Below are 26,546 nucleotides of genomic sequence, written 5' to 3' on the forward strand. Positions count from 1 at the left end.
AAAAAACATATCCCAAGCTTTTAACATCTTACAAGGCACTGTTCAATCCATCATCCGAAAATGGAAAGAATATGGCACAACTGCAGACCTACCGAGATATGGGCATTCACCTGAACTGACAGGCAGGGCAAGGAGAGCATTAATCAGAGAAGCAGCCAAAAGGCCCATGGTAACTCTGGAGAAGCTGCAGAGATCCACAGCTCAGGTAGGAGAATCTGTCCACAGGCGTGCACTCCATAAATCTGGCCTGGAAGAGTGGCAAGAACAAAGCCATTGTTGAAAGAAAGCCATAAGAAATTCAGTTTTCAGTTTGTGAGAAGCCATGTGGGGGATACAGAAAACATGTGGAAGAAGGTGCTCTGGTCAGATGAGACCACAATTGAACTTTTTGGCCTAAAAGCAAAATGCTAAGTGTGGTGGAAAACTAACACTGCACATCACCCTGAACACACCATCCCCACCATGAAACAAGGTGGTGGCAACATCATGTTGTGGGGATGCTTTTCTTTAGCAGGGATAGGGAAGCTGATCAGAGTTGATGGGAAGATGGATGGAGCCAAGTACAGGACAATCTTAGTAAAAAAAACTTAGAGTCTGCAAAAGACTTGAGACTGGGATGAAGGTTCACCTTCCAGCAGGAAAACCTAAAACCCAACGACCCTAAACATACAGCCAGAGCTACAATGGAATGGTTTAGATCAAAGCATATTCATGTGTTAGAATGGAGCAGTCAAATCCCAGACCTAAATCCATTTGAAATTCTGTGGCAAGACTTGAAAATTGCTGTTCACAGATACCTTCTATGCAATCTGACAGAGCTTGAGCTATTTTGCAAAGAAGAATGGGCAAACATTTCACTCTCTAGATGTGCAAAGCTGGTAGAGACATACCCAAAAAGAATTGCAGCCATAATTACAGTGAAAGGTGGTTCTACAAAGTATTGACTCAGGGGGGCTGAATACAAATGCACGCCACACTTTTGAGATATTTATTTGTAAAAGATGTTGAAAAAAATTTACTATGTTCCTTCCACTTCACAATTATGTGCCACTTTGTGTTGGTCTATCACATACAATCCCAATAATGATCATTTACATTTTTGGTTGTAACATGACAAAATGTCACATATTTCAGGCGATATGAATACTTTTTCAAGGCACTGTATCAGATCTAGATGGGGCGGTCTGATCTGGATGGCAAAGTCTGGTGATGTGTGATGATGAGTCTGATCTTGTGGTGATGTCGTGATGATCCCAAGATGATGGGCTTCTATCCCTGATTACCTGACCTGCTCTCTTATTGAGTCGCAGACAACATACTTATAAAATGTTGATAAACCTGGCTCCGAAGGTGTAACCTTCTCTATGAAAAGGGGAAAAAAGGGGATACGAGATATCGGGAGGCACTATTGTGGCTAGTTAGTGGATATCTCAGGTATAACAGTATGAAAGGGTGCCATCATCCTTAATGAAAAGAGATTACAGCGAAAATGGGTGGGGACTTTGGGATTTTAGAGGCACCAATAATATGTTTAAAAGAAAATTATTTGTAATCAATCAATATTCTTTATATATAAATTTATTCCAAAAATAAAAAAAACATACAGAATAGAAAAGGTTAAAAAGATTGTTTGACACAAGAAATATGTCTACACGCATAGGAAAACTACATTAGATACACATCAAGGTCCATAGAATACAGAGATTCCAATTCTATAGAGGAGAACTAGTCACCCAGAGTAGAACAACATGGATCAATGTAGATGGGTGCTAAAGTGAGGAGCTGATGCAGGATCCACAGAAATTGCCCGACATGTTTCGCGTTATTAGAGGAACGCTTCTTCTGGGGCGTGGTTAAAAACACTTCAGAATTCAAAAACAAGAAAAAAAGAAACAACATACATGAATACATCTTACATATGATGTACAATATTTTGAGCGAACCATATATGTTACTGTATACATCATACTCAAAATTGTGTAAAAAAGGCATAATGTATATAGGATTACAGAAAAGCATACTTGTCAAAAGGGGACCACACAGGTTTTAGGGGGTTATGAGCGCCGGAACGTGTAATGGACACTGTGGGGGCATATACGTATACAGTGGTGTGAAAAAGGGTTTGCCCCCTTCCTCATTTCCTGTTCCTTTGCATGTTTGTCACACTTAAGTGTTTCGGAACATCAAACCAATTTAAACAATAGTCAAGGACAACACAAGTAAACACAAAATGCAATTTGTAAATGAAGGTGTTTATTATTAAAGGTGAAAAAAAATCCAAACCATCATGGCCCTGTGTGAAAAAGTGATTGCCCCCTAAACCTAATAACTGGTTGGGCCACCCTTAGCAGCAACAACTGCAACCAAGCGTTTGCGATAACGTGCAATGAGGCTTTTACAGCGTCCTGGAGGAATTTTGGCCCACTCATCTTTGCAGAATTGTCCTAATTCAGTTACATTAGAGGGTTTTCGAGCATGAACGGCCTTTTTAAGGTCATACCACAACATCTCAATAGGATTCAGGTCAGGACTTTGGCTAGGCCACTCCAAAGTCTTCATTTTGTTTTTCTTCAGCCATTCGGTGGTTGACTTGCTGGTGTGTTTAGGATCATTGTCCTGCTGCAGAACCCAAGTTCGTTTCAGCTTGAGTACACGAACAGATGGTCGGACATTCTCCTTCAGGATCTCTTGGTAGACAGCAGAATTCATAGTTCCTTTTATCACGGCAAGTCTTCCAGGTCCTGAAGCAGCAAAACAGCCCCAGACCATCACACTACCACCACCATATTTTACTGTTGGTATAATGTTCTTTTTATGAAATGCAGTGTTCCTTCTACGCCAGATATACTTGGACACACACCTTCCAAAGAGTTCCACTTTTGTCTCATCGGTCCACAGAATGTTGTCCCAAAAGTCTTGGGGATCATCAAGATGTGTTGTGGAGAAATTGAGACGAGCTTTGATGTTCTTTTTGCTCAGCAGTGGTTTTCTCCTTGGAACTCTGCCATGCAGGCCATTTTTGCCCAGTCTTTTCCTGATGGTGGAGGCATGAACGCTGACCTTAACTGAGGCAAGTGAGGCCTGCAGTTCCTTGGACGTTGTTGTGGGGTCTTTTGTGACCTCTTGGATGAGTCGTCGCTGCGCTCTTGGGGTAATTTTGGGCGGCCGGCCACTCCTGGGAAGGTTCACCACTGTTCCATGTCTTCGCCATTTGTGGATAATGGCTCTCACTGTGGTTCGCTGGATTCCCAAAGCTTTGGAAATGGCTTTATAACCCTTTCCAGACTGATAGATCTCAATTACTTTCTTTCTCAATTGTTCCTGAATTTCTTTGGGTCTCGGCATGATGTGTAGCTTTTAAGGATCTTCTGGTGGACCTTACTGTGTCAAGCAGCTCCTATTTAAGTGATGCCTTGATTGTGAACAGGTGTGGCAATAATCAGGCCTGGGTGTGGCTAGAGAAATTGAACTCAGGTGTGGACAACCACAGTTATAGTATGTTTTAACAAGGGGGGCAATCACTTTTTCACACAGGGCCATGATGGTTTGGATTTTTTTTCACCTTTAATAATAAACACCTTCATTTACAAATTGCATTTTGTGTTTACTTGTGTTGTCCTTGACTATTGTTTAAATTGGTTTGATGTTCCGAAATACTTAAGTGTGACAAACATGCAAAGGAACAGGAAATGAGGAAGGGGGCAAACACTTTTTCACACCACTGTAAATATAAATGTATATATTAATAAGGGAAAAGTTAAGAAAAGAATTTGGTGTTGAAAGTGATGTATCAGAGAATATGTAGAAAATTCAAAGAATTGGATGTCCTACCCCAAAACTTTCTGTAGCTGGCGCTGATAGTACACAATAGAGATGGTAATATACTGTAGTAACTGATTCGTATAGGTAGAGCTGAAAGTAAAAATATCATCAGTATGGAGAAGATTTCCATAGATGTATATATAGATATATGATATAAATATACAGACACTCACCAATTAAACAGGTACAATCTATGCCAGCCAGAGAGGTGGGGGGAATACTGATGTCCTTATTTGGTTAATTTTTATTATGCAGTGGAGTAGAGCTGCATAAACGAAGTCTGTAGAGATATAATGTGGAAAAAGGTGCTATTTGTGGGTCTATCCCACAACCAGGGGGATGGGAAAGAGAGAGGGGGGAGGGGGGAGAGGAGCAGGGGGCGAGAGGGGAAAGGGAGGCAAAGGTGTCCACTGAGGGAGGCTTACCTTATGTGTGTATTGGCGTGAGGAATCCGCCATACCACACATGTAGCTTCGGCAAGGGTGAAAAGGCATCTGAGGGAGATGCTGGTAATTGCGTCTCCCTATGTACGTGGATGCCCCGCCCACCGCTATTAGACTGGCCAGAATGCCGATCCGTAAAGTGCGGTGGGCCAGCCGATGCCTCCGGGCGTGCCACGCCCCCTCAGGACGTCCACACCCCCCCACCACGCGACTGCGTCAGACCCAGGCGCTAGGGGGGCGGGACGTAGGGACGTGCAACGCCTAGGGTTGCCACCTTTTCTTCAAGTCAAACCCGAACACTTTAGCGGTGCACAGCAATTTTTTTTTATAGTATAAACTATACATATATTTTGCTACTAAATAACATTTCTAATCATATGAAGTTAATAACAAGAGTTCCCTTTTACATCAGAGTCCACAGAGTTCCTCTTTACATCTGAATTCACAGAGTTCCCTTTCACTGTAAGCGGGGGGGGGGGCAGGGCTCCGCAGACTCTGATGTAAGGGAGAACTCTGGGGACTCTGACATAAGGGATGCGCTGGGAACCCTGATCTAAGGGGGAACACTGAGAACTCTGATGTATGGAGAGGACTCTGATGTAAGGGGAAAGACTGTGGCCTCTGGTGTAAAGGGGAACTCTGATATAAGGGGTGCTCTGAGAACCCTGATTTGCCTTAGTGTACTTACTCAGAGGCAAGAGAGTGAAGGGGGGAGACTTCAATCACAGATGGATGGATGGTGAGATGGATGGTGAGCTCACTCACCTCTTGACAGTCAGCACCTCTCATCCAGTTGGATCTGAGGCTGCTGGACTTCAAATTTCTGGCCCAAATTTCCCTTTTCTGAGGCACAGTCCCAGGGATTGGAGTGTGGGCAGACAAAGAGGGGTAGGGATGGGGGTCGGGGGGGAGGTGCAGATCGAGCCCTCTCTCCTCTCCTGTCTGTATGTGTTTGGGGGGGGGGGTTGTTAATATTGGCTTTGGGGAGTGTGAAAGAGAGTAACAGACACTCTCAGCTTAGACAACTGCAGCCAGCAAACCTGAATGGAAGCCATAGGCCAGTCTAAATAATGTGTCCGGGTTGCAGACAGTCTGAAACCCGAACACATGATTCCAAACCCGAGCTGTCCGGGTAAATCCTGGACAGGTGGCAACCCTAGCAACGCCCGGGGACGGAGCTAGGGAGATGGGAGCATTGATAGAAATATGGCCCATGTCCTCCACTCCTACTGCGCCAGAGAGCATAGAATGCCAATGGCGCTTACCGGCCGCACAACGTCCGAACGGCCGGCACAGCGCCCCCTACCTCATGGTCCGAAATGACAAGCGTATAATGCATATAGAGAGAAAGCATATAATAGATCAATCAAAGACAATAATTTTAATGTAAATGGGTACAGATATATATATAATCCCACTGGACATGAAAAAAGGAAAACGCAGATTAACATAAGCATGGAAAAGTAGTATATTAGAGGGGAAAAGGAATGAAATAGAAAACCAAAGAAAGATGTGAGAAAAAACGTAAAAATATAAAGTCGCTATTATATAATGTATAGGGGGGGAATATTCATAGACAGGGATGAGTTATGCTACCGTCAGTTTTGAAGGAGCAGAGGTTGTTATGTTAAAAAGAAAAGAAAGCAGGGTAAAGAATGTTTATAAAAAGGGTTTATACGAATGCGATTCGTTTATTCCAGGGGGAAAAGTCACATTGAGTTTTTCTATCCACAAAGTCTCCCTTCTTAAAATGGATTTATCCCAATCTCCACCTCGGAGACTGGGTAGTATCACATCCAATGTGATAAACGATATCACTGAAGTATTGAACTTATGATAGAGGTCTAAGTGTCTACTGATGGATGTTACCATCTTGCCCCCTGATGAGAAATAGACGTGGTCCCTTATTCGTGCCCTAAATTGTCTGATCGTTTTCCCTATATAGAAAGCTGAACAATCGCACGTCATTAGGTAGATGACACCATGTGTGTCGCAGTCTGCAAAGAATAAGTAACCTTCGCAAAGTAACCTTCTCTATGATTGGTAGGGCAGTCATATTTTCAGCCCTGTGTTTACTTGTGTACTAGCTCACTTGGCCACCACATGGTACCCTAGAACCAATAATAATTATTTCTGTTTTTCAGTGGAAATAGATCTTATAAAATAATCTGTTATAGGACCAATTAATATTTTACTATAACAAGTTGGACTAAGTGATTCTATTTAAAATCTATAGAATTCCTAGGAGAGTCGGGTGATTTCTAATTTTTTCTTTTTTTTTACTTTAAAGAGTTTATTGAGGCCAATAATAATACAATATGAACAAGAAACACAATGTGATCCATGGCTATACAATCAAATAAGCTGAAGGTTATCTATAGAACCAAAATACATCATACTAGGAGCTGGCACCAAAGTAGTACAGTATGGTAGCTATCAACTTAGCCAAATAGCTCCACTTTAAGCGGTGATATAAAATCCTATAGCAGTGCTATTAAATAAAATCAACATACATAGTTCGAATACCACATGCAAATATAACCAGAGAACATGTTTCCATTGTGTTTGACAAGGAGTGGGAGAGTCATAAAGCCTCAGAAGAGAATTATAGAAAGAGTAGGTAGCAGAAAATAGCGGAAAAAAGCTCGGAAGAGGGGGGGGGGATAGGGGCCTTGAGGGGAAGAGGAAACGAAAAATAAGATAAACGAGTAAGTAAATGAAGAATGATAAGAATGGAAGAGGGGAAGGGGAGATCAGAAATAAGAAAGTGAGGGTCAACCCCCAGAACCAGAGGAATCGCCTCCACGTGGCTTTGGGAGATGTGGATCATTCCTAAAGAGCGGTGTGCCACCCCATCTCAACCTGAGACAATCTCTGTGAATGTCGCAGAGTGCCTGAAGATAATCCATGGTTGCCAAGTTCCCAGGAAACTCTCCACTTTTTCATCTGCCTGAGCTCTTGTGTTTTCCATTTCGTAAATGTCTACAACTCTGTGTAGCCAATCTTTCACAGAAGGGACCAAGGAGGACTTCCAGTGCACTGGAATTAGGGATTTTGCCGCATTCAGTAGATGTACGGTGAGGGAGCGCTTATATTTCTGCAGGGACCAGCTGGATATGTGTAACAAGCAGCCAGCAGCATCCAGGGTCAAAGTGGTTCCTGTCATAGCTCTGATGTGCTTCCTCACTGCATCCCAAAAGGGAACAATCAGCTGACAGTGCCACCAGATGTGCAGTAAGGAACCCACCTCTCTCTGACACCTCCAACAAATTTCGGGAACCTGCGGGTTCCATCTGTGTAACCTTTGGGGGGTCAGGTACCATTGTGTCAGTAATTTAAAGGCCAATTCCTGAATTTTAGTGCTGATTGAGCACTTATGAGCTAACACACAAGCACTCCTCCACTGTTTCACACTAATTGTTACCTGTAGGTCCTCCGACCATCGTCCCCTGGGTCCTTCACCTATTGACTGTTTAGCCTCCTGCAACCACTCATATGCTATCGAGGTAGCCTTATTGATTTGTGTACCAGAGAGACACACCGACTCAAAGCCTGTCAAGCGCCTAGTAAACGTGCCTAACTTCCCGTGTGTTTGGAGATAACTCCGCATTTGGAGGTAAGTCCAGAAAGTTAGCCTGGGCCGGCCTAAGTCCCCTTTCATTTCTGGGAGACCTTTCACCTTGTTGTGTGTGTAACAGTCCTTGGCTAGTAAGGGTCTATCTCCATTGATGGTCTGAAGCTGTGGGTTACCTAGCCCCGGTATGAAGTCTGGGTTGTCGTGAAGTGGTGTCAAGGGTCCTCTGCCTGAAGTGATTTCGGTCTGTTGGGGGAGATCCTGTATCAGCCTAAGTGTCGTCCCAGTTAGCGGGTGTCGTTTCAGGTCGTCCGGATATGCCACCCATGGAATCCAGGGTGAGAAAGTCAGCGGTAATGAGATGATTGACATCTCCAGCGCAACCCAGTCCTTAGTGTTGCCATGGTAGTGCCAATCTATGATTCTCGCTACATGTGCGGCCACATAGTAGTTGTGAAAATCAGGTATTCCCAGTCCTCCATGCTCCTTTGATCTAATCAAAGATTCGTACTTAATTCTTGGCTTTTTATGCGCCCAAATGAACTTCATGATCAACGATCGGAGGGTATGAAACCATGAAACCATCGCCTCGGGATCTTGATGGGAAGTGTGTGGAACAAATAAAGAAGCCTGGGAAGAACTGTCATTTTGACGATCGCTGCGCGCCCAAACCATGAGAAGTTTCCCGTGTGCCATCTCGCAAGGTCTTGTTCAATGGACTTAAATACGGGCGTAAAGTTTTGCTCAAAGGCCTGGGAGACCTGCGAAGGCAATCTAATTCCCAAGTAATTCAGGGAATGAGATTCCCATCTAAAGGGTGAATTGGCTTTCGTCGAGGTAAACGTCTGGGCCGGTAATGTCACGTTCAAGGCCTCAGATTTCGCGTAGTTTATTTTTAGGTTGGATATGTATCCATATTGTTTAAAAGCTTTCATCAAGTTAGGGAGAGACGTGTGTGGGGAAGTCAGGAAAAAAAGCAAATCGTCTGCATAGGCTGCAACCTTGAACTCACCGCCCACCACCCGAAAGCCGCTTATGGAGGGATCTAAAATAATCAGCCTGATAAACGGCTCCAGAGTCAAAATGAATAACAGCGGAGACAACGGACAGCCCTGTCTTGTTCCATTAGCGATACGGACCCTCTCGGATAGTGTGCCATTTATTTTCAGTTGTGCCGTGGGATCCCGGTATAAAGTCGAGATCCAGGCTAACATGTTTGTGCCCAAGCCCACATGCCTGCACGTGGCCATCATGTAGTCCCACGCCACTCTGTCGAAGGCCTTCTCCGCGTCTGTAGACAGGAGAAGGCCCTCGACCTCACCCCGTTCCGCCACGTGGATCAGCAGCAAGGACTTGATAACATTGTCCTTGGCTTCCCTCCCCGGCATAAAGCCCACCTGTTCCGGGCCTATCAAATTAGCCAGAAACGGTTTTAATCTTTCCGCCAGAATTTTAGCGAAAATTTTCAAATCTAGATTTAAAAGTGAGATTGGCCGGTAGCTCGCACACTCCGAGGGGTCCTTCCCTGGTTTCGGTAGGACCGTTATAAAGGCTGAGAGCCAGTCCTGTGACGCCTTTGTAGACTGGGGCAAGGAGTTCAAGGCCTTCCCTAGAGGTCCATCTAAAAGGTCAATAAAAGTCTTATAGTAGATCGCTGTGTACCCGTCAGGACCCGGGCTCTATCTCCGTCACCCCTATCGGTTGTTCTAGAGAATCAGCATCTAAGTTATCAAGGGAGGGAAGACCGCTCTTACCAAGAAAATCTGCGATAATCTGGGTTCTGTCGCCTAACATGTCTGGTTGTCTATGTTGTTGTGGAAAGTTGTAAAGATTGGAATAGTATGCATGAAAATGGCCTGCGATTGCTTCTGTGGTGATATCCAGAGAGCCACTGGACTGTTTAATGCCCAGTATGGCATTGCTGTAGTTCTGCTCCTTGAGGACTCTGGCTAACGTCTTGCCTGTTTTGTTCCCCGACTCATAATAGACTCTTTTCCTAAAGAACAGGAATCGTTTAGATTTTGTTTCAAAAATCCGCTGGAGCGCTTTCCGCAAGTCCAGCAGTTCCCTGGCCGAGTCTATCGAGAGCGACTGTTTGTGCAACGTCTATAATTTGTCAATGCGGTCGGTCAGTGCTAATATTTCCCGTGTCTCCAGTCTCTTACGTTGTGCCCCTATTTTCATCAGCCCTCCCCTCATCGTACACTTATGAGCCTCCCAGACGGTCAAGGGGTCAACATCTGGTGTGTCGTTTCGTGCAAAGAAATCAGTAATGGAAGCCTTCAAATTGGGCAGCAAGGTCTGGTCAGTAAGTAAGGAGGAATTCAGTCTCCAGGATTGCGCCTGTGGGGAGGGCCTTGTCAGGGTCAGAGTAAGAGCGATTGGGGCATGGTCTGAGATCGTTTGCAGACCAATACGGGCGTCTGTCAATTTAGCTAGATCATTCCGGGATATGAAAAGATAGTCTAATCTAATGTGCTTTTTGTGGGGGATGGAGTAAAATGTGTAGTCGCGTCCGTCCGGGTTCCGAAATCTCCAAGCATCAATCAGATGTAAGGATTGCAAGAGCTTTTTGATACACTGGAGGGTCTTATACCGCACACAGGTTTTGCCTGTGGATGTGTCCAATAGCGGGCTCAGCGGTATATTAAAGTCTCCACCCAGAACCAGGCAGCCAGTTGCAAAACCCATTAACTGATGGATCAGATGCCTGCAGAACGTCAAATGGCCTTTGTTGGGAAAGTACACATTTGCTATAGTGATGGGTGTTCCGCCATACTTCCCTCTAATGAATATATAGCGTCCTTCCGTGTCAGCTAACTGCTCCGCCAACTCAAAAGGCGCATTTTTATGTATTAGGGTTGACACCCCTTTGGATTTGGCTAGGTTATTTGTGGAATGGAAAGCCCTGGTATAGGTCGCGTCAGTAATTCTAGGCACAGCATTAGTCTTAAAGTGTGTCTCCTGTAGTAACACAAAATGTGGCTTACCCTTTTTGCCTTCTCGCAGCAGCGTGGTGCGTTTTTCAGGGATATTCATTCCCCGTACATTATGCGATATCACGGTGGGTGCAACACCCAGGGATGTATAGGCCATGGTGCGTGGCCAGGAGACTCGAGGCTCGGAGGACCCTGTGCACTGGAAGAGAAAGCAAAAAGGTAAATAAAAGTACCAGTGGGTGGCTTTAGAAGCGTGGATTCAATGGCAGAGAATTTTATTATATTAATCTAAGAGGTTGACCCAAAGCCCCAAGAAAAGAGAGATCTACGGCTATAGTAAAAGGAGAACAAGTATTATCACTAGATAGTTCCCTATCCAGCTACGATGTGGTGACCCTGGAAGAGCCAAGGCACCTTGTGGGGGAGGGAGGGAGACGGCAACTCGGAACTTATATGAACCAACATAGATTCCTATATACTGTGAGTAAATTTGTTGTTACGTAAAGATATCTCCACTCGACACATGGCCCTGATACATAAACTTATTAAACAAGCGCATTAATCAACCCTGAGAGAGTGGGATCCCGCGCCCCGCCGAAGTGAGGCACCCGACCCCAAACTCCACCTGTTTTAAAGAACATATATATATAGCACTGCAAACACAGTGAACTGATCAACATCTCAAACTTCAGAAACCCCACAGCAACCACCACCTTCCAAGCGTCGTGGCGGCGTTCCAACCCCGTCAACATCCTGCAAACCATAAAATGCATGCCCAGCCACCCTCCGAACAGACCATGCAGCTTTGAAAGGCAGAGTAGTAGTCCGCTGCAATATAGTAAACACGAGCTGTGTCTCCATAGGTATGAACTGCAACCCCTTGGGGGACTCCCTCCCCAGTCTTGTGGGGGACAATCCAGTTTGCCCGATCAAGGTGCCAGTCAATCTTCCTCGTGCAGATGAATCGATGACAGTTTATTCCCCGTAAAGCAGTGAAGCCTACTGAGCCGTTTGAAGGAGAGTGGCGTTAGGTTTGGTGCCCCCCAAGGGGGGTCGAGATGTTATACTGTCCGCCGACGGTCGCTGCAGGGCAACCAAATCAACAAAAAGAAGGTTTACACACCGTCAAATGGCGTTGGACCCTCGTCGGTCACGGTTTGTTAAAAGTAACAGATGCAAAAGTTGGTGACGGTGCTGTGAAGTGAGCCTCGCTCTTTATTCTCCAGACCTGTCCCGCTCCAGGGCACCTCTCAGGTTTGGCGTGCCAACTTTCGAACTTCCAGCTTTGCCATATTTCGGTTTCTTGTTGCTGTGTTTCTCCGGAGTGGAGAACGGCGAACGCGCTTGGCTTTTGCATTTAGGGGGGAGGGCAAATTCTGCATACCAATCCGGCAGCTCCACAAGCTCCAAGCCCAGATTTGCTCAAAAGTCCGGCAGGTCCAGAGGCGATCGCAGCACATGTTGGCGACCGTTAGCGGCTTCAATAAGTGCAAAGGGAAAGCGCCACGTGTATTTCAAGTCTTTTTCTCTCAGCTGCTCAAGCAATGGGCGTAAGGCTCTGCGATTCCTGAGAGTGATCTGTGATAAGTCCTGGAACAGCATGATAGTCTCACCATTAAAAACAATCCTGTCATTCCTGCGGGCCCTGCGCATTATGGACTCCTTTAGCTGGAAACTTTGGAGACAGCAAATCACATCCCTGGGAGGAGCATTATCCAAACCCCTTGGTCTGAGGGCCCTGTGTGCCCGGACAAACTCAATCACTGTGTCCTCTTGTCTATCCAGGAGGCTATTGAACACTCTTTGTAGCGCGGGGACTATTTGGTCAGCATCCACAGATTCGGGTATTCCCCTCACCCTTATATTGTTCCGTCTACCCCTATTGTCGAGGTCTTCCAAATGCCTGTTCATTTCAATAAAATGCTGTGCATGTGCCGTTGCCACTTCATCTAGTCTATGTAGAGCCTTGTCCCTCTGCTTGCCTGCATGCTCTGTGGCTGCCAGTTTTTCAGTGAGAACCACCAGGTTCGTTTTCAGGTCAGTGATTGCGGCTGAGAATGTAGATTTAATGTCCACTGTGAAGCAGGACATGTCCGCATATGTCAGGGGCTGATTGGACTTAGTTTTCCCCCTACCTGGGGCCTCCGTGGCCGAGTCTGAGTCTCCGCTCTGGTCCATCTCATGGCGGGGTGTCGGCGCCATCTTGGATTCGGCCGCGCTGCTCCTGATGGCGGAGCTGTGTTTAAACAGCTCCGAGATGTTTCTTGCTGCCGCGGGTGTCTGGCCACGTCTGGGGCGAGAGGGTGCCGTGCTGCAGTGCTTTTTACCCGGCATTGAGGGCTGTGCGGTGGGTTTTCAGGCCGTAGGGCCGCGTGTCCGACGGAGCTCACCTAGTGTGCTGCCATCCTCGTTGCGCGCCAAGCCACGCCCCCCGATTTCTAATTTATGATCATTATTCTTTTAGTGTAGCAGTATTCAAATGTAAACTTCTAACTACAGAGATAGCATGATTTCATAATAAAATATTAATGATATACATACAATTCCCATAATATAAACTAATATTTTAATATGCCGACATTATAAAGAACGCATTAATATTAAAAACATGAATTACAAATAAACAACCATAACCATTAAAACCTTAATAGATCCTTTTAAGATAATATGCTATTTAATGCTGATTATACATACAACTGTATGGGCAAGCATCTTAAAAAACGTATTTCTCTTTTTGTCTTTCCGTGAAATGTTCCAGATGTATCAAGTTTTATTTTTATACAATATTGAACAATATCATTCCCCCTATTTTTTTTCTTCAGTTTCAAGACCCTTTTAAAAAGTTTCTTGCAAGCTAACGTAATGGTTAACAGTTTCTCACCCAATGTCCCTCATTTCAAAGAACATTAACCAGCTGCATACGCAAGGTTCATTTGTTCTGCTATTCAGTACAATCAAGATAAATATACTGTGTATCTTGCATAGGATGTTGGCTTGTGTTTTCTAGGTACAAGGCTTGTCAAACAGGTATCACAAACAGGGTGATAAGAAGATTTCTTCCAGGATTCAGGTGTGGGGATTACAAAAATCCCATTGTCCAGAGAATTTTTTCTGTAAGCAAGCTTGTTTACAGACCAAATGATTTCAGTGTCTCTCTCTTGGGATAGTCAAACCTAAGCTGACACTGTCCTTTGATCTTTTTAAAAACTGTCCACTAGATCAAAACTGAAATGTTCGGCTGCGCTGTGACAAAAGTCCCGCCCTCCTCCTAGACTAGCTTGTGTGATAGACGCAGTGTTCTGCAATGATGGGCATTGTGAGGCTGCATTGATGGGCACAGTAAGGCTGCAATGATGGGCATGGTGAGGCTACAATGATGGAAACAGTGAGGCTGCAATGATGGGCACAGTGAGGCTGCAATGATGGACACAGTAAGGCTGCAATGATGGACACAGTAAGGCTGCAATGATGGGCATTGTGAGACTGCATTGATGGGCACAGTAAGGCTGCAATGATGGGCATGGTGAGGCTGCAATGATGGGCACAGTGAGGCTGCAATGATGGGCACAGTGAGGCTGCAATGATGGACACAGTAAGGCTGCAATGATGGGCATGGTGAGGCTGTAATGATGGGAACAGTGAGGCTGCAATGATGGAGACAGTAAGGCTGCAATGATGGGCATGGTGATGCTGTAATGATAGGCACAGTAAGGCTGCAACAATGGGCAGAGTAAAGCTGTAATGATGGACATGGCGAGGCTGCAATGATGAGCATTGTGAGACTGCATTGATGGGCACAGTAAGGCTGCAATGATAGGCATGATGAGGCTGTAATGATGCACACAGTAAGGCTGCAATGATGGGCATGGTAAGGCTTCAATAATGGGCACGGGAAATCTGCAAGGATGAGCATGGTAAGGCTTCAATGATGGGCACAGGGAAGCTGCAATGATGGTCATTTTGAGGCTGGAATGATGGGCACGGTGAAGCTGCAATGATGGAGGCAGTGAGGCTGAAATGATGGAGGCGGTGAGGCTGCAATGATGGGTACAGTGATGCTACAATGATGGGCACAGGGAGGCTGCAATGATGGGCACAGTAAGGCTGCAATTATGGACACGGTGAGGCTGCAATGATGGACATGGTGAGGCTGCAATGATGGGCATTGTGAGGCTGCAATGATGTGCACAGTAAGGCTGTAATGATGGGCAAGGGGAGGCTGCAATGATGGACATGTTGAGGCTGTGATGATGTGCATGACTAGGCTGCAATAATGGGCACTGTAAGGCTGCAATGATGGACACAGTGAGGCTGCAATGATGGGCACCATAAAGCTGCAATAATGGGCACAACAAGGCTGCAACGATGGGCACTGTGAGGCTGCAATGATGGACACTGCAGCCTTACTGCAATGATGGACACAGTAAGGCTGCAAAGATGGGCATGGTGAGGCTGCAGTGATGGGCACAGTGAGGTTGCAATGATGGGTACGGTAAGGCTGCAATGATGGGCACAGTGAAGCTTCAATGATGGGTACAGTGCGGCTGCAATGATGGGCACGGTAAGGCTGCAATGATGGGCACGGTGAAGTTGCAATTATGGGCACAGGGAGACTGCAATGATGGGCACAGGGAGACTGCAATGATGGGCACAATGAGGCTGCAATGATGGGTACAGTGAGGCTGCAATGATGGGTACAGTGAGGCTGAAATGGTGGGCACAGGGAGGCTGCACTGGCGGGTACAGTGAGGCTGCACTGGCGGGCACAGTGAGGCTGCAATAATGGGCACAGTGAGGCTGCAATAATGGGCACAGTGAGGCTGCAATGAATGGCACAGTGAGGCTACATTGATGGGCAGAAAGGCTGCATTGATGGGCAGTGAGGCTGCATTGACATCTTGAAATCTCCTGTACCATGCCCACAGCCTCTGACATCTTGACACCTCCTGTACCATGCCTGCAGCCTCTGACATCTCTTGTCTTATATAATGTCTGCAGTCTCTGAGGGAGTCTGGAGAGGAGTCAAGAGTGGGAGCACCTCCGGGATGGGGGTCATGGAAGATGTCAGATGTGTGTGGACTGTGGAGAGGAGACTATAAGAAAACCAGAGCCACCAAGCCAGAGCCAACTGACTGAGCCTTGCAAGGTGCACCTGAGAGGTGGTCAGTGACAGCACCGCCAGGCCAGTCTGGGGGGGTGGGTCACTGATATAAGGGGGGAGTGAATATAATTATGTAAGGGGGCACTGATATAAAGATTTCCCCCTTACTTTAGTGTATTCTTTCTGCGGAAGGTGGTCTCTGGTCACCAGAGCCCCCTCCCCCCACTCCCCCCATATATCCCTATGTGCTTTCATATCTGTCTTATCTATATACAATATTCTCTTCAAATGTGCTTTAAAATGCATGGTTTTCCATTTTATGAACAGGAAAATAATGACGTTATGCTGTTTTGCTATAATAATCCTATGGGGGTTGGTTTTTATTCCCAGTTCGGCCCTGGCCTGGACCAGCTTGGTTATGTCAGCCTACAGAGCACAGCATACAGAGTAGAGCGGTTCTGAGTATGTTACAAAATTCTCACTACTGCACCCTGCATGCTGTGCCATATATTACATACTCTTGGTCACTGAAGGATGTATGCAAATTTCCCTGTTCTTCCCCAAACAAAAACCATCAACCATCTAATCTTCATCTCTTGAACAAGATGAACAAGAGCTTCTTTTGGACAACGGGTGTCCCGTGATTCTGTTTGCTTGTTTTTACCGCGGTTGTTGCCCGCCGAATTCCGGTAAAACGTTTACGATTGGGGTGGCATTGTAAGTCACAGAGCGCATGGGCATCCCGCAGTTTGCTGCTATTTCGAACCATGGGTGGAATCGTGGCAATTCCGTCTGTGATTCAGAACACAGAGATGTGAACGAAGCCTCTCTGTTGTTTTCTCTTTTCCTCTTGGCTTCTTTCCGTATTTTGAATATCTGTGGTTTCACTCACGCTACATCCTGTAGAAAAGGGTCACTGTGACTCAAAAGACATTTGAGTAATAACACATCTACTGTATGTAATCCAGATTTCACTAATAGCATAATTAATGAGTTGTTAACACCCTAAAATGCCTTAAATACACCTAAAATGTATTAATAATAATTATGGAAATAAATAGCATTGATTAAGACAATAAAGACAGAAACTGCTGAATGCTGCTCTTGTGTCAGTATACACTATATTACCGAAAGTATTGGGACACCTGTCTTAGTCTGTAGGGTTCAATATCGAGTTGGCCCACCTTTTGCATCTACAACATCTTCATCTCTTCTGGGAAGGTTGTCGACAAGTTTTAGGAGGGTGTCTATGGGAATATTTGACCATTCTTCCAAAAGCACATTTGGACCCTGCTTTGTGCACTGGTCCAAATCATTTAGTGGAGGGGGGATTATGGCGTGGGTTTTTTTTTTAGGGGTTAAGCTTGGTCCCTTAGATCCAGTGAAGGGAACTCTTAAGGCATCAGCAATTTTGGACAATTTCACGCTCCCAACTTTTTGGGAACAGTTTGGTGTGGCCCCTTCCTGTTCCAACTTGACTGAGCACCAGTGCACAAAGCAAAGTCCATAAAGACATGGATGAGAGAGTTTGGGTTGGAGGAACTTGACTGGTCCTGACCTCAACCTGATAGAACACCTTTGGGATGAATTAGAGTGGTGACTGCAAGTCAGGCCTTCTTGTCCAACATCAGTGCCTGACCTCACAAATGCGCTTCTGGAAGAATGGTCAACCATTCCCATAGACACAGTTCTAATCCTTGTGGACAGCTTTTCCAGAAGAGTTTAAACTGTTATAGCTGCAAAGGGTGGGCCAACTCAATATTGAACCCTACGGACTAGGACTGGGATGCCATTAAAGAGGTTGTAAACGACCGCAAAATAAAAAAACAACCTGCAAGACAAAGGCATAATGAGCTAGTATGCATCGCATACTAGCTCATTATGAAGAACAATGCTGTTGCAGCGGTCCCCGTTACAGCTGTGATGGGCGCATGCAGGTGGGAGGCGCCGGTCACAGGACAGCAGCTGACGTCAGCACATGCGTATACAGTGAATATCTCCTAAACAGTGCATGTTTACAATAAATTCAGGGCACCTACAGGTAAGCCTTATTATAGGTAAAAGTGGTTTTAAAGCGTTTACAATCACTTTAAAGTGGTTGTAAACACTTACAAACCACTTTGACCTACAGGTAAGCCTAGATTAAGGCTTACCTGTAGGTCCAAGAAATATCTCCTAAACCTATACGGTTTAGGAGATATTTGCCCAAAGACAGGCACCGCTGTCTAAGGCGCATGCGCCGTAGACAGCGGCGCGCAGGCGCACTGAGCGTGGCATCGTCAATGACGAAGATGCCACGCGTGTAGGCTCCCGTGCACATGCGCGAAAGTGACGTCATCGTGGCTTCGCCGAATGACAGCGGCGGAGCTGTGAGACCCCACCAAGAAGATGGATGCGCCGGACTACAGGGGACAGCTGTGACTTCGCTGGCTCCTGTGTCAGGTAAGTGACACATAATGGACTACTGTGCGATGCATAGTAGTCCATTATGGTTTGCCTTTGCAGGGAATGAAAGAGGAAGTAAACCCATCAGGGTTTACTTCCTCTTTAAAGTTCATGTGTAAGGGCAATACTTTTGGTAATATAGTGTATGTCAGTTTCTCTAGCATTATGCTATACTTTGGTGCACCTTAACTCTTTCCTTCTAGGATACGTGTGGTATCAAATTTGTCTTTGACACTCTACACATCTCTTTGCTTATCGCTGCATCCCATCCACAGCTCACCTTTCTTCTTTCTTTCCCCTGTCCACAGCTCACCTCTTCTCCCCTGTCCATAGCTCAACTCTGCACCCCTATCCACAGATCACCTTAGCACCACCCCATTCACAAATCACCCTTGCCCCCTGTCAACATCTAACTTCTGCACCCCTCCAATCACATCTTACACTCACTCCCAGTCCACAACTCACCTCTGCACCACACTCCACATTATTTATACCCCCCTTCCACATTTTACTTCTGCACCCCCATCTAAAGCTCCCCCCAATTCACAGCTCTTACCTTGGCCACCCCCCCATCTTTAACCTCTGCACCCTCCCTCTTCCCCCACAGTTCTCACCTGTACACAACCTGCTCCCCCCCTCCACAGCTTTCATATTGCTCATATTACACAACCTGTGTTCTGCCCTCTGCAATTCTCACCTGCACACCCCCCCCCCCCCCCCCTTTACCTGTTCTCCTCCCTGCACAATTCCCACAGCTCTCCTCTCTTCTTAAACCCCCCCAGCTTTCCTCTCTCCATATGCACAAAGGTAGCGCTATACAAGTTCACTATACATTGCTATACACTCATTCATTCATTCACAAGCTCTAGCTCTACTCTCTGCACAAATCCTCCCTCCATCACCTTCTCAGTTCTCCTATCTGCACAAACTCACTCTCCCTCCCCTTTTCATTCGCTGTTCCCTCTTTTCTTCAGCAAAGCCAGCCCTACAGTACAGCACAGTCTGATTGGAGAGCTCTGCCTATCAGAACTGTAGCACAAAGCCGAGGAGGAGTTTCAGAGCTCTTTATTCGGCTCCATGCTACAATGTTTACAATGAGTAGTGGGGGCGGGTACAGAAACTACCTCTCAAATCACCAAAGGCAGCTGCACCAGGATCTGAAGCACTCACCAGGGCTCAAGGGCAGGAGCTCTAGGTGCCCAGTGCCAGTACGAAGAATTCGGTAGAGGAAGTGAGCTAAGCAGAAAACTACCTCTACTGTCTTCTGTCCCAGCACGTTTTGGCAAAAAAAAAAAAAAGCCCTGGTCCTCAGTCTTCTGGGTGTCATTTGAACCAGAAGACACCAGGGGTTCTGGGTGCCATGGAACCACTACCTCAGAAGGCATACTGCAAATACAGTGTAATAATACAGAGGGGGTTACTTACTAAAGGAAAATCTGCTTTTCACTGCAAGTGCACTGAAAGTGCACTTGAAAGTAAAGTCACTGTAGATCCGAGGGGGACATACAAGGAAAATAAAAAACAGCATTTTAGCTTGAACATGATTGGATGATAAAATCAGCAGAGCTTCCACTCATTTCAGATCTAGCCCTCATATTTGACTGCACTTCCAAGTGCACTTTCAGAGCACTTTCAAGTGAACTTGCAGTGCAAAGTGGATTTGCCTTTTGTAAATAACCCACAGAGAGTGTTGGTGACATTACTATATCAGTCCTGCTCTCTGCATCACTGAGGAACACCCGCCATTAGGACAAGAACTGAAGAGGAAAATAATCCGTGATGTGACTGATGTGAATAACTATATTTCATAAAAGTGTGTGGGGCAAACTTTATGGGTTTTCCTGAGGGGAGAACCCAAAGTTGGGCTTCATGTTTTCAATTGTTTTATCCACCTTGCCCACCTTAATTCAACATATAATTTGTTCAAACCTTTGATCACTTTAAATCAGTATTTATAACTATATTTATTTATTCCAGAGCTCAGATGCAGTTCTACATTCTATCAATCCCACTGTAGACCACAAGGAAAAAACTATTGCCAGTTTCCCATTAGAGGATGAAATTCAAGCTTCTCTCATCTTCAAAAACATTTCTGTCCTGATTCCTTCCCTCACGGTTAACCACAAGGACCACACAACCAGTGCTAAGAAGAGCAGAGCCACCATATTGAACCCAAGAAACAAGTATTGTGTTGGAGAAACAATAATTGTCCAAATTGAGATGTTTGACCATTTGGGTAACAGGAAAACACATGGAGGAGACTTCATAAGAGCTAGGATCTTTTCTCCAGATCTTAAAGCTGCGGCCTCAGGGAGAATTGAAGATTTTAACAATGGAATCTATAATGCCAATTTCACTTTATTTTGGGAAGGAAAGGTTTTCTTCTCATTGGTCCTCTACCATCCAAGTGAGGCTGTCTCAGCTTTGTGGAGAGCGAGGAATCAGGGCTATGGCCTCATTTACTTCATGGGGACTTTTACGAATGGAACTCATCAAGTGAAGTCTGAATGTGGATTCCAACCGAACACAACAAAGGAAATATGTGAATATAGAAAGGAAGGATACAATGAATTATTTTACTGCTCTAAACCAGAATCTTTTGATTGTAGGTCATTAATATACCTCCAGTCTTTCAACAGAGATCTCTCTTTTCTAAGCACACTTGAAAAATCTCTCTTGGACAGGTCAGTACATATCCGATAAAAAAATATTAAAATTTCCATCAACAAAAACATTTACAAATTGTGCAAGGAATCAATACAATATATGTTTTATTGGACAGCAGAGAAAACATCAGAACTCTGAAGTGGTTTTAGGTAGAATTGAACAAAATTTTACACAATTTAAGTAATTTACAAATTGACAAAATTTTACACAACCAATGAGATAATCCAATTCCAAGTTATTTCCTCACCCAGGTTTCCGCTGGTTATCCTTGGTTACAAAGGTTATCCTTGGTGCCATGATTTAAGCTCCATACACACTATCAGATTTTCTGCTGACTTTTTCCTTCAGATTTACCAAAACCATGTAGTACAAGGGCCTGCCTGATTGCATACAAATTGAAATTCCTAAGGTTTGACCTCATATTATATGGTTTTGGTAAATCTGAAGGAAAAAGTCAGCAGAAAATCTGATAGTGTGTATGGGGCTTAAGAATGCCTAACCGATTCCGTTGATTACAGAGTTATTTGACCACCTCAAGGCGGTTTTCACAAAGCTTGATTTGAGAGGGGCATACAATCTCAGGTGGATTAAGGAGGGCGACGGGTGGAAAACTGCGTTTAATACCAGAACAGGCCATTATGAGTGCCTGGTAATGATGCCTTTTGGCCTTTGTAACCCCTCGGCAGTTTTCCAGGAATTTATTAACGATGTCTTCTGAGATTTTTTGCAGTTATGTGTGGTGGTTTATCTTGATGATATCCTCATATTTTCCAAGTCCCTGGAGAGCCACCACACATATGTCTGTCGTGTGCCTCAGAAACTGAGAGAGAACAATCTCTATTGTAAACTGGAGAAGTGCGAGTTCCATCGTGAACAGGTTAAATTCCTGGGCTATGTCATTTCCACTGCTGGTTTTTCGATGGACCCAGAGAAACTTTCGGCAGTCCTACAGTGGCCTCGACCTGTGGGTTTATGTCCTCTGCAGCGTTTCCTGGGCTTTGCTAACTACTATCGGAAGTTTATTCGTAACTTCTCGTCTCTGGTATGCCCCGAAAGGATGATAACCCACAGAATTGGTCTCCGGAGTCCATTAAGGCCTTTGAGACTCTCAAGGCTGACTTTGTTTTTGCTCCTGTGTTGGCACATCCTGATCCTACGTTGCCTTTTATCCTAGAAGTTGATGCTTCTGAGACTGGAGTTGGCGCCCATCTGTCTGAATGCCCTAACTCTGAGAGCGCTATGCATCCATGTGGCTACTTTTCCAGGAAATTGTCACCTGCTGAGTGCAATTACGAGATTGGTGACAGAGAGCTGTTGCCGATCATCTTAGCCTTGAAAGAATGGAGACATCTCCTTGAAGGTACCACTATGCCGGTTCTCATTCTTACTGACCATAAGAATCTCACATTCTTGTCTGAGGCTAAGCGCATATCTCCCAGAAGGGCGCGATGGGCTCTTTTCTTGTCAAGTTTTAAATACATTAATTTAATGTCTCATTCTTACCCGGTACTAAGAATGTAAGGGGTGATTCCTTGTCACAACAATTTTCCTCCACTTCCAAGTCGGAGTCGGTTCCAGTTCTTATAATTCCTCCTGATCGTATCTTGGCTACGGTTTATACCAGTCTTACTTCTCCTTTGGGTGACAAAATTCACCTATCTATCTTATACGACTCCACAGCCCAGGTTAGCTTTTGGCTAGCCATAAGGACCATTTATTAATCAGATATTTTTTGAGAAAAGCTTTTCCAGTTTTACAAAACAATGAAAGAGACTTTCAAATGTCGGCACATCAATATCTACAATGTGAGTTTTACAAAGGAAAAGAGAAAGCAGAAGACATTGCTAATCAATTGTGAACAAATACGGTGGACAAACACTGATCACTTCTAATACCATATCTCACAAAAGTGAATATACCCCTCACATTTTTAATATTTTATTATACCTTTTCATGTGACAACAATGAAGAAATTACACTTTGCTACAATGTAAAGTAGTGTGTGTACAGCTTGTGTAACAGTGTAAATTTGCTGTCTCCTTAAAATAACTCAACCGGCAACAAAAGTGAGTACACCCCTAAATAAAAATGTCCAAACTGGGCCCAATTAGCCATTTTCCCTCCCCGATGCCATGTGACTTGTAAGTATAAGGTCTCATTTGTGAATGGGGAGCAGGTGTGTTAAATTTGGTGTTATCACTCTCACTCTCTCATACTGGTCACTGAAAGTTCAACATGGCACCTCATGGCAAAGAACTATTTAAGCATCTGAAAAAAAGAATTGTTGCTCTAGATAAAGTTGGCCTAGGCTATAAGAAGATTGGCAAGACCCTGAAACTGAGCTGCAGCACGGTGGCCAAGACCATACAGCGATTCAACAGGACAGGTTCCAATCAGAACAGGCCTCATATCAGCGTCATATCCAGAGGTTGTCTTTGGGAAATAGACATATGAGTGCTGCCAGAATTGCTGCATGAGTGCTGCCAGAATTGCTTCTGGTGCCCCCATGGTGATAACGGTGTGGCATGCTGGTACATGTGAGGCTTCAGGGTAGGAGTGCCAGAGCATGCTGTTATTTGAAGTGCCTCAGAGTGAAAACAGTTGGACATGCAGGTACGTCTGGTGTCCCCTGGGTGATGGCTGGACATGCTGGTATTTTGATGCCCTCTGGGGGGAATTCCTTACTCAGCCCTCACTGCTCCTTCTGGGGCTTAGCACAGCTGTGCCCTGATAGTCCTGGTCCCAGTACAGAACCTCCACTTGTCATATGCTGATTGGACAGTCACCCCTCCGCAGATCACATTCGGCCTTGCAGCAGTGGGCGTGAAGGTCATACTATGCCTGGCTGTAGGAGGATGGGGATGGGCAGTAGTCACAAGCTCCTATCCTCAGTGTCCCTAACCACCGGTGTGGAAGCAACTAAGTATACTAGGTAGCAGTAGCCTGCATCCTAGCAACCAAGGACACTAGAGGGCAAAAGCCACCTGTCTCCTAGCACTAACGCAAATAGGTGTGCACTGGAGTTGACCTTTAACATCCTTGCCGTGGGCTAACATATGTACTTGCAATACACATCCATTGTCAATCACATGTACAGTAATGTACCCTTAAAGTGGAAATAAATCCATAGATTGAACAGTTTCAAAAGAGTTACATTTCCGGCACATTCCAGGAATGTAACTGTCACATTGAATGTGCTCTAAACCAAACTGTTAAACCATCCAATGGCTGGTGTCATAACAAATCATAAGTGTAGCACCATGCCAGTTAAAGATTAAACAGAGGCCAAGATGGCAGCTACCTTGGCTTAAAAACGATAGGAAGGTTTACTTCCACTTTAATAACTATTTCTTGTATTGCAAGAAATATTTATGAATATGTATAGGAAATAGGATTTGATACAATTTATAAAAAAATTTGATTCTAAAAAAAATTATGTGTAGGTGGCATATAATGACATCTTGTATATTATGAAACAATATTTTACAATTCTATATTAATATTTTATTTTTTTCAAGGGAAAATATTGCTATTGAAATCCCCAAAAACTTTGAATCCATTGATGTGAATTCATGTACAAGTGAGTAATCCTTAAAATTGTACATATCTTTGAAAGTTTTTATTATTTGCATTTGGTTTCAAATGACATCTTCAGTCAACATCCACTATAGGGTCCCAATATTTCCATCTGTCTCCTAATATGGGTGACAGGGAGGCAACAAAAGGCTGCAGAATCTGTATCTTTGCCCACATCCCCAGTTTTCATAGTACATGCAATCTCCATAATCATGATTGCGACTTTAAAGCAGAGTTCCACTGATTTGTCTCCTTTCCCCCTCCGGTGCAACATTTAGCACCTTTCGGGGGGAGCGGATACCTGTAGTTGACAGATAACCTGTTCACAGGTCCGGGAGTCCGGGTCATGGCCCATGACATCACCACTCGGCTCCGTCCTCCTTCCTCCTCCCCAAGAGGAGTGGAGCCTCGCACATGCGCAGTAGGGTTTCTGGCGTAAAGCCATGAGGCTACACGGCCAGGTTCCCTTACCCGCAATGGCGGCATCATGCACCCGACAGCTGATGGAAACATCAGCTGAGGTGCTGACATCGCTGGACTCCAGGACAGGTAAGTGTCCTATTATTAAAAAGGCAGCAGCTACAGTATGTGTAAGAGAATGTGTAAGAGAATTTGTGATTTTTAAGTGTACAGATTTAACCATTAACATTTGTAATGAAAAGAGAAGTATGGATTTAAGCAAAAAAAAATGTATGCTCACCTAGGTGGATTGAGGCTGCATCTATCCCTATGGTTCAACGACCAAGAACTGAATGATCGAACACCGCTGATCGCTCAACTCTCAGTCTTCAGGCTGCAGAGAGCTGGTGACTGTCAGTTACTGACTCTCTACTTTGCCCCTCCAGCACTCACTGGAAGGCTGAGCTGTGGAGGAGGCGGGAGCGGATGGCTCAGTCAGCTCCAATCATGCTATTGCACAGTAATAGTTATGGTAATGAAGTCTCTCATAATCAAAATTCCTATTCAGCCATCAAATTACAGATTGAACAGTCCGGTCAGAGATACAAAGCAGGCCATCATACATTGCATTAACACAATTTAAGCCACGAGGTCAGTAATTAACAATTCTAAAGGCTTTGCATTTGTAAATTAAGGCAGAGTCTGCAAAAACCGATACCTTTTATTGATTATTACAAAAGACATGTTAAAAACAGTCTAGTCTTCAGTGTTCCTGACACAGTTCAGGCCTAAGTAATTGCATCCATTAGTCCTCGCAAGTCAACAGCCCATTAGACAAGACTATACGACGTGTAATACATATTTTAGCAAGCAGTGGAAAGCGGGCCACATTTTTTTTTTTTTTACACGAAATTCATAAAACTTGAAATGATCAAATGACATCAATAAGAAGCATCCACCTGCATGTATCAAATAATTACTATCATTTTAGGACCAAAAATGTTGATTTTCCATATCACATTCCATCTCCTGAGTGATATGGACATATGAAAAAAATCATATATAAATTATTTTAAAGGTAATTCCATTCTGTACTTAGACAGACCCAACCAGGTCATGGGCTTTTGGAGGGGACTGCAGGGTAGCCTCTTGCATACTGACTATGGGCCTTGGCTTTTGAGGGGGCTCTATTCTTTGTGTGCCCAAACCAGCATTGATTGCTTCAACCCCCCCCCCCCCCCCACTAGACTGAGAGACTCACAGCAGAAGATTATAATCAGCTTTAACCACTTGCCGACCACTGCATGCCAATATATAAGTCGGCACAATGGCAGCGGTGGGCAAATGGGCGTACCTGTACATCCCCTTTTAATTGGCAGGGCATGCGTGCCCGCAGCATACAGCGTGACCGTGCCCATGGGTCCCGTGGACTTGATGTCCGCTGGTGTCCCACGATTGTGTCACGGAGCCGCAGAACGGAGAAATGCCTATGTAAACAAGGCATTTCCCAGTTCTGCCTTGTGACATGACAGGGATCTACTGCTCCCTGTCAATGGGAGCAGTAAATGCTGTCATGTCAG

At 44.9% G+C, this 26,546-nt stretch overlaps 1 protein-coding gene across 1 annotated transcript in view; it reads left to right on the forward strand.

Annotated features, from left to right (window-relative positions):
• LOC143935832 (NXPE family member 1-like) overlaps positions 1–26,546 on the forward strand; it is a 50,711-nt gene that overhangs the window by 4,105 nt on the left and 20,060 nt on the right. Inside the window, exons 3-4 of the mRNA XM_077459948.1 lie at positions 20,302–21,008; positions 24,510–24,571. Coding sequence (XP_077316074.1) covers positions 20,302–21,008; positions 24,510–24,571 — 769 coding nt within the window. The remainder of the gene's footprint in view (positions 1–20,301; positions 21,009–24,509; positions 24,572–26,546) is intronic.

The sequence above is a fragment of the Lithobates pipiens genome, unplaced genomic scaffold (genome assembly GCF_037356315.1).
Source record: "Lithobates pipiens isolate NorthernLeopardFrog02 unplaced genomic scaffold, aLitPip1_a1.2 Scaffold_28, whole genome shotgun sequence".
Classification (NCBI taxonomy): domain Eukaryota; kingdom Metazoa; phylum Chordata; class Amphibia; order Anura; family Ranidae; genus Lithobates; species Lithobates pipiens.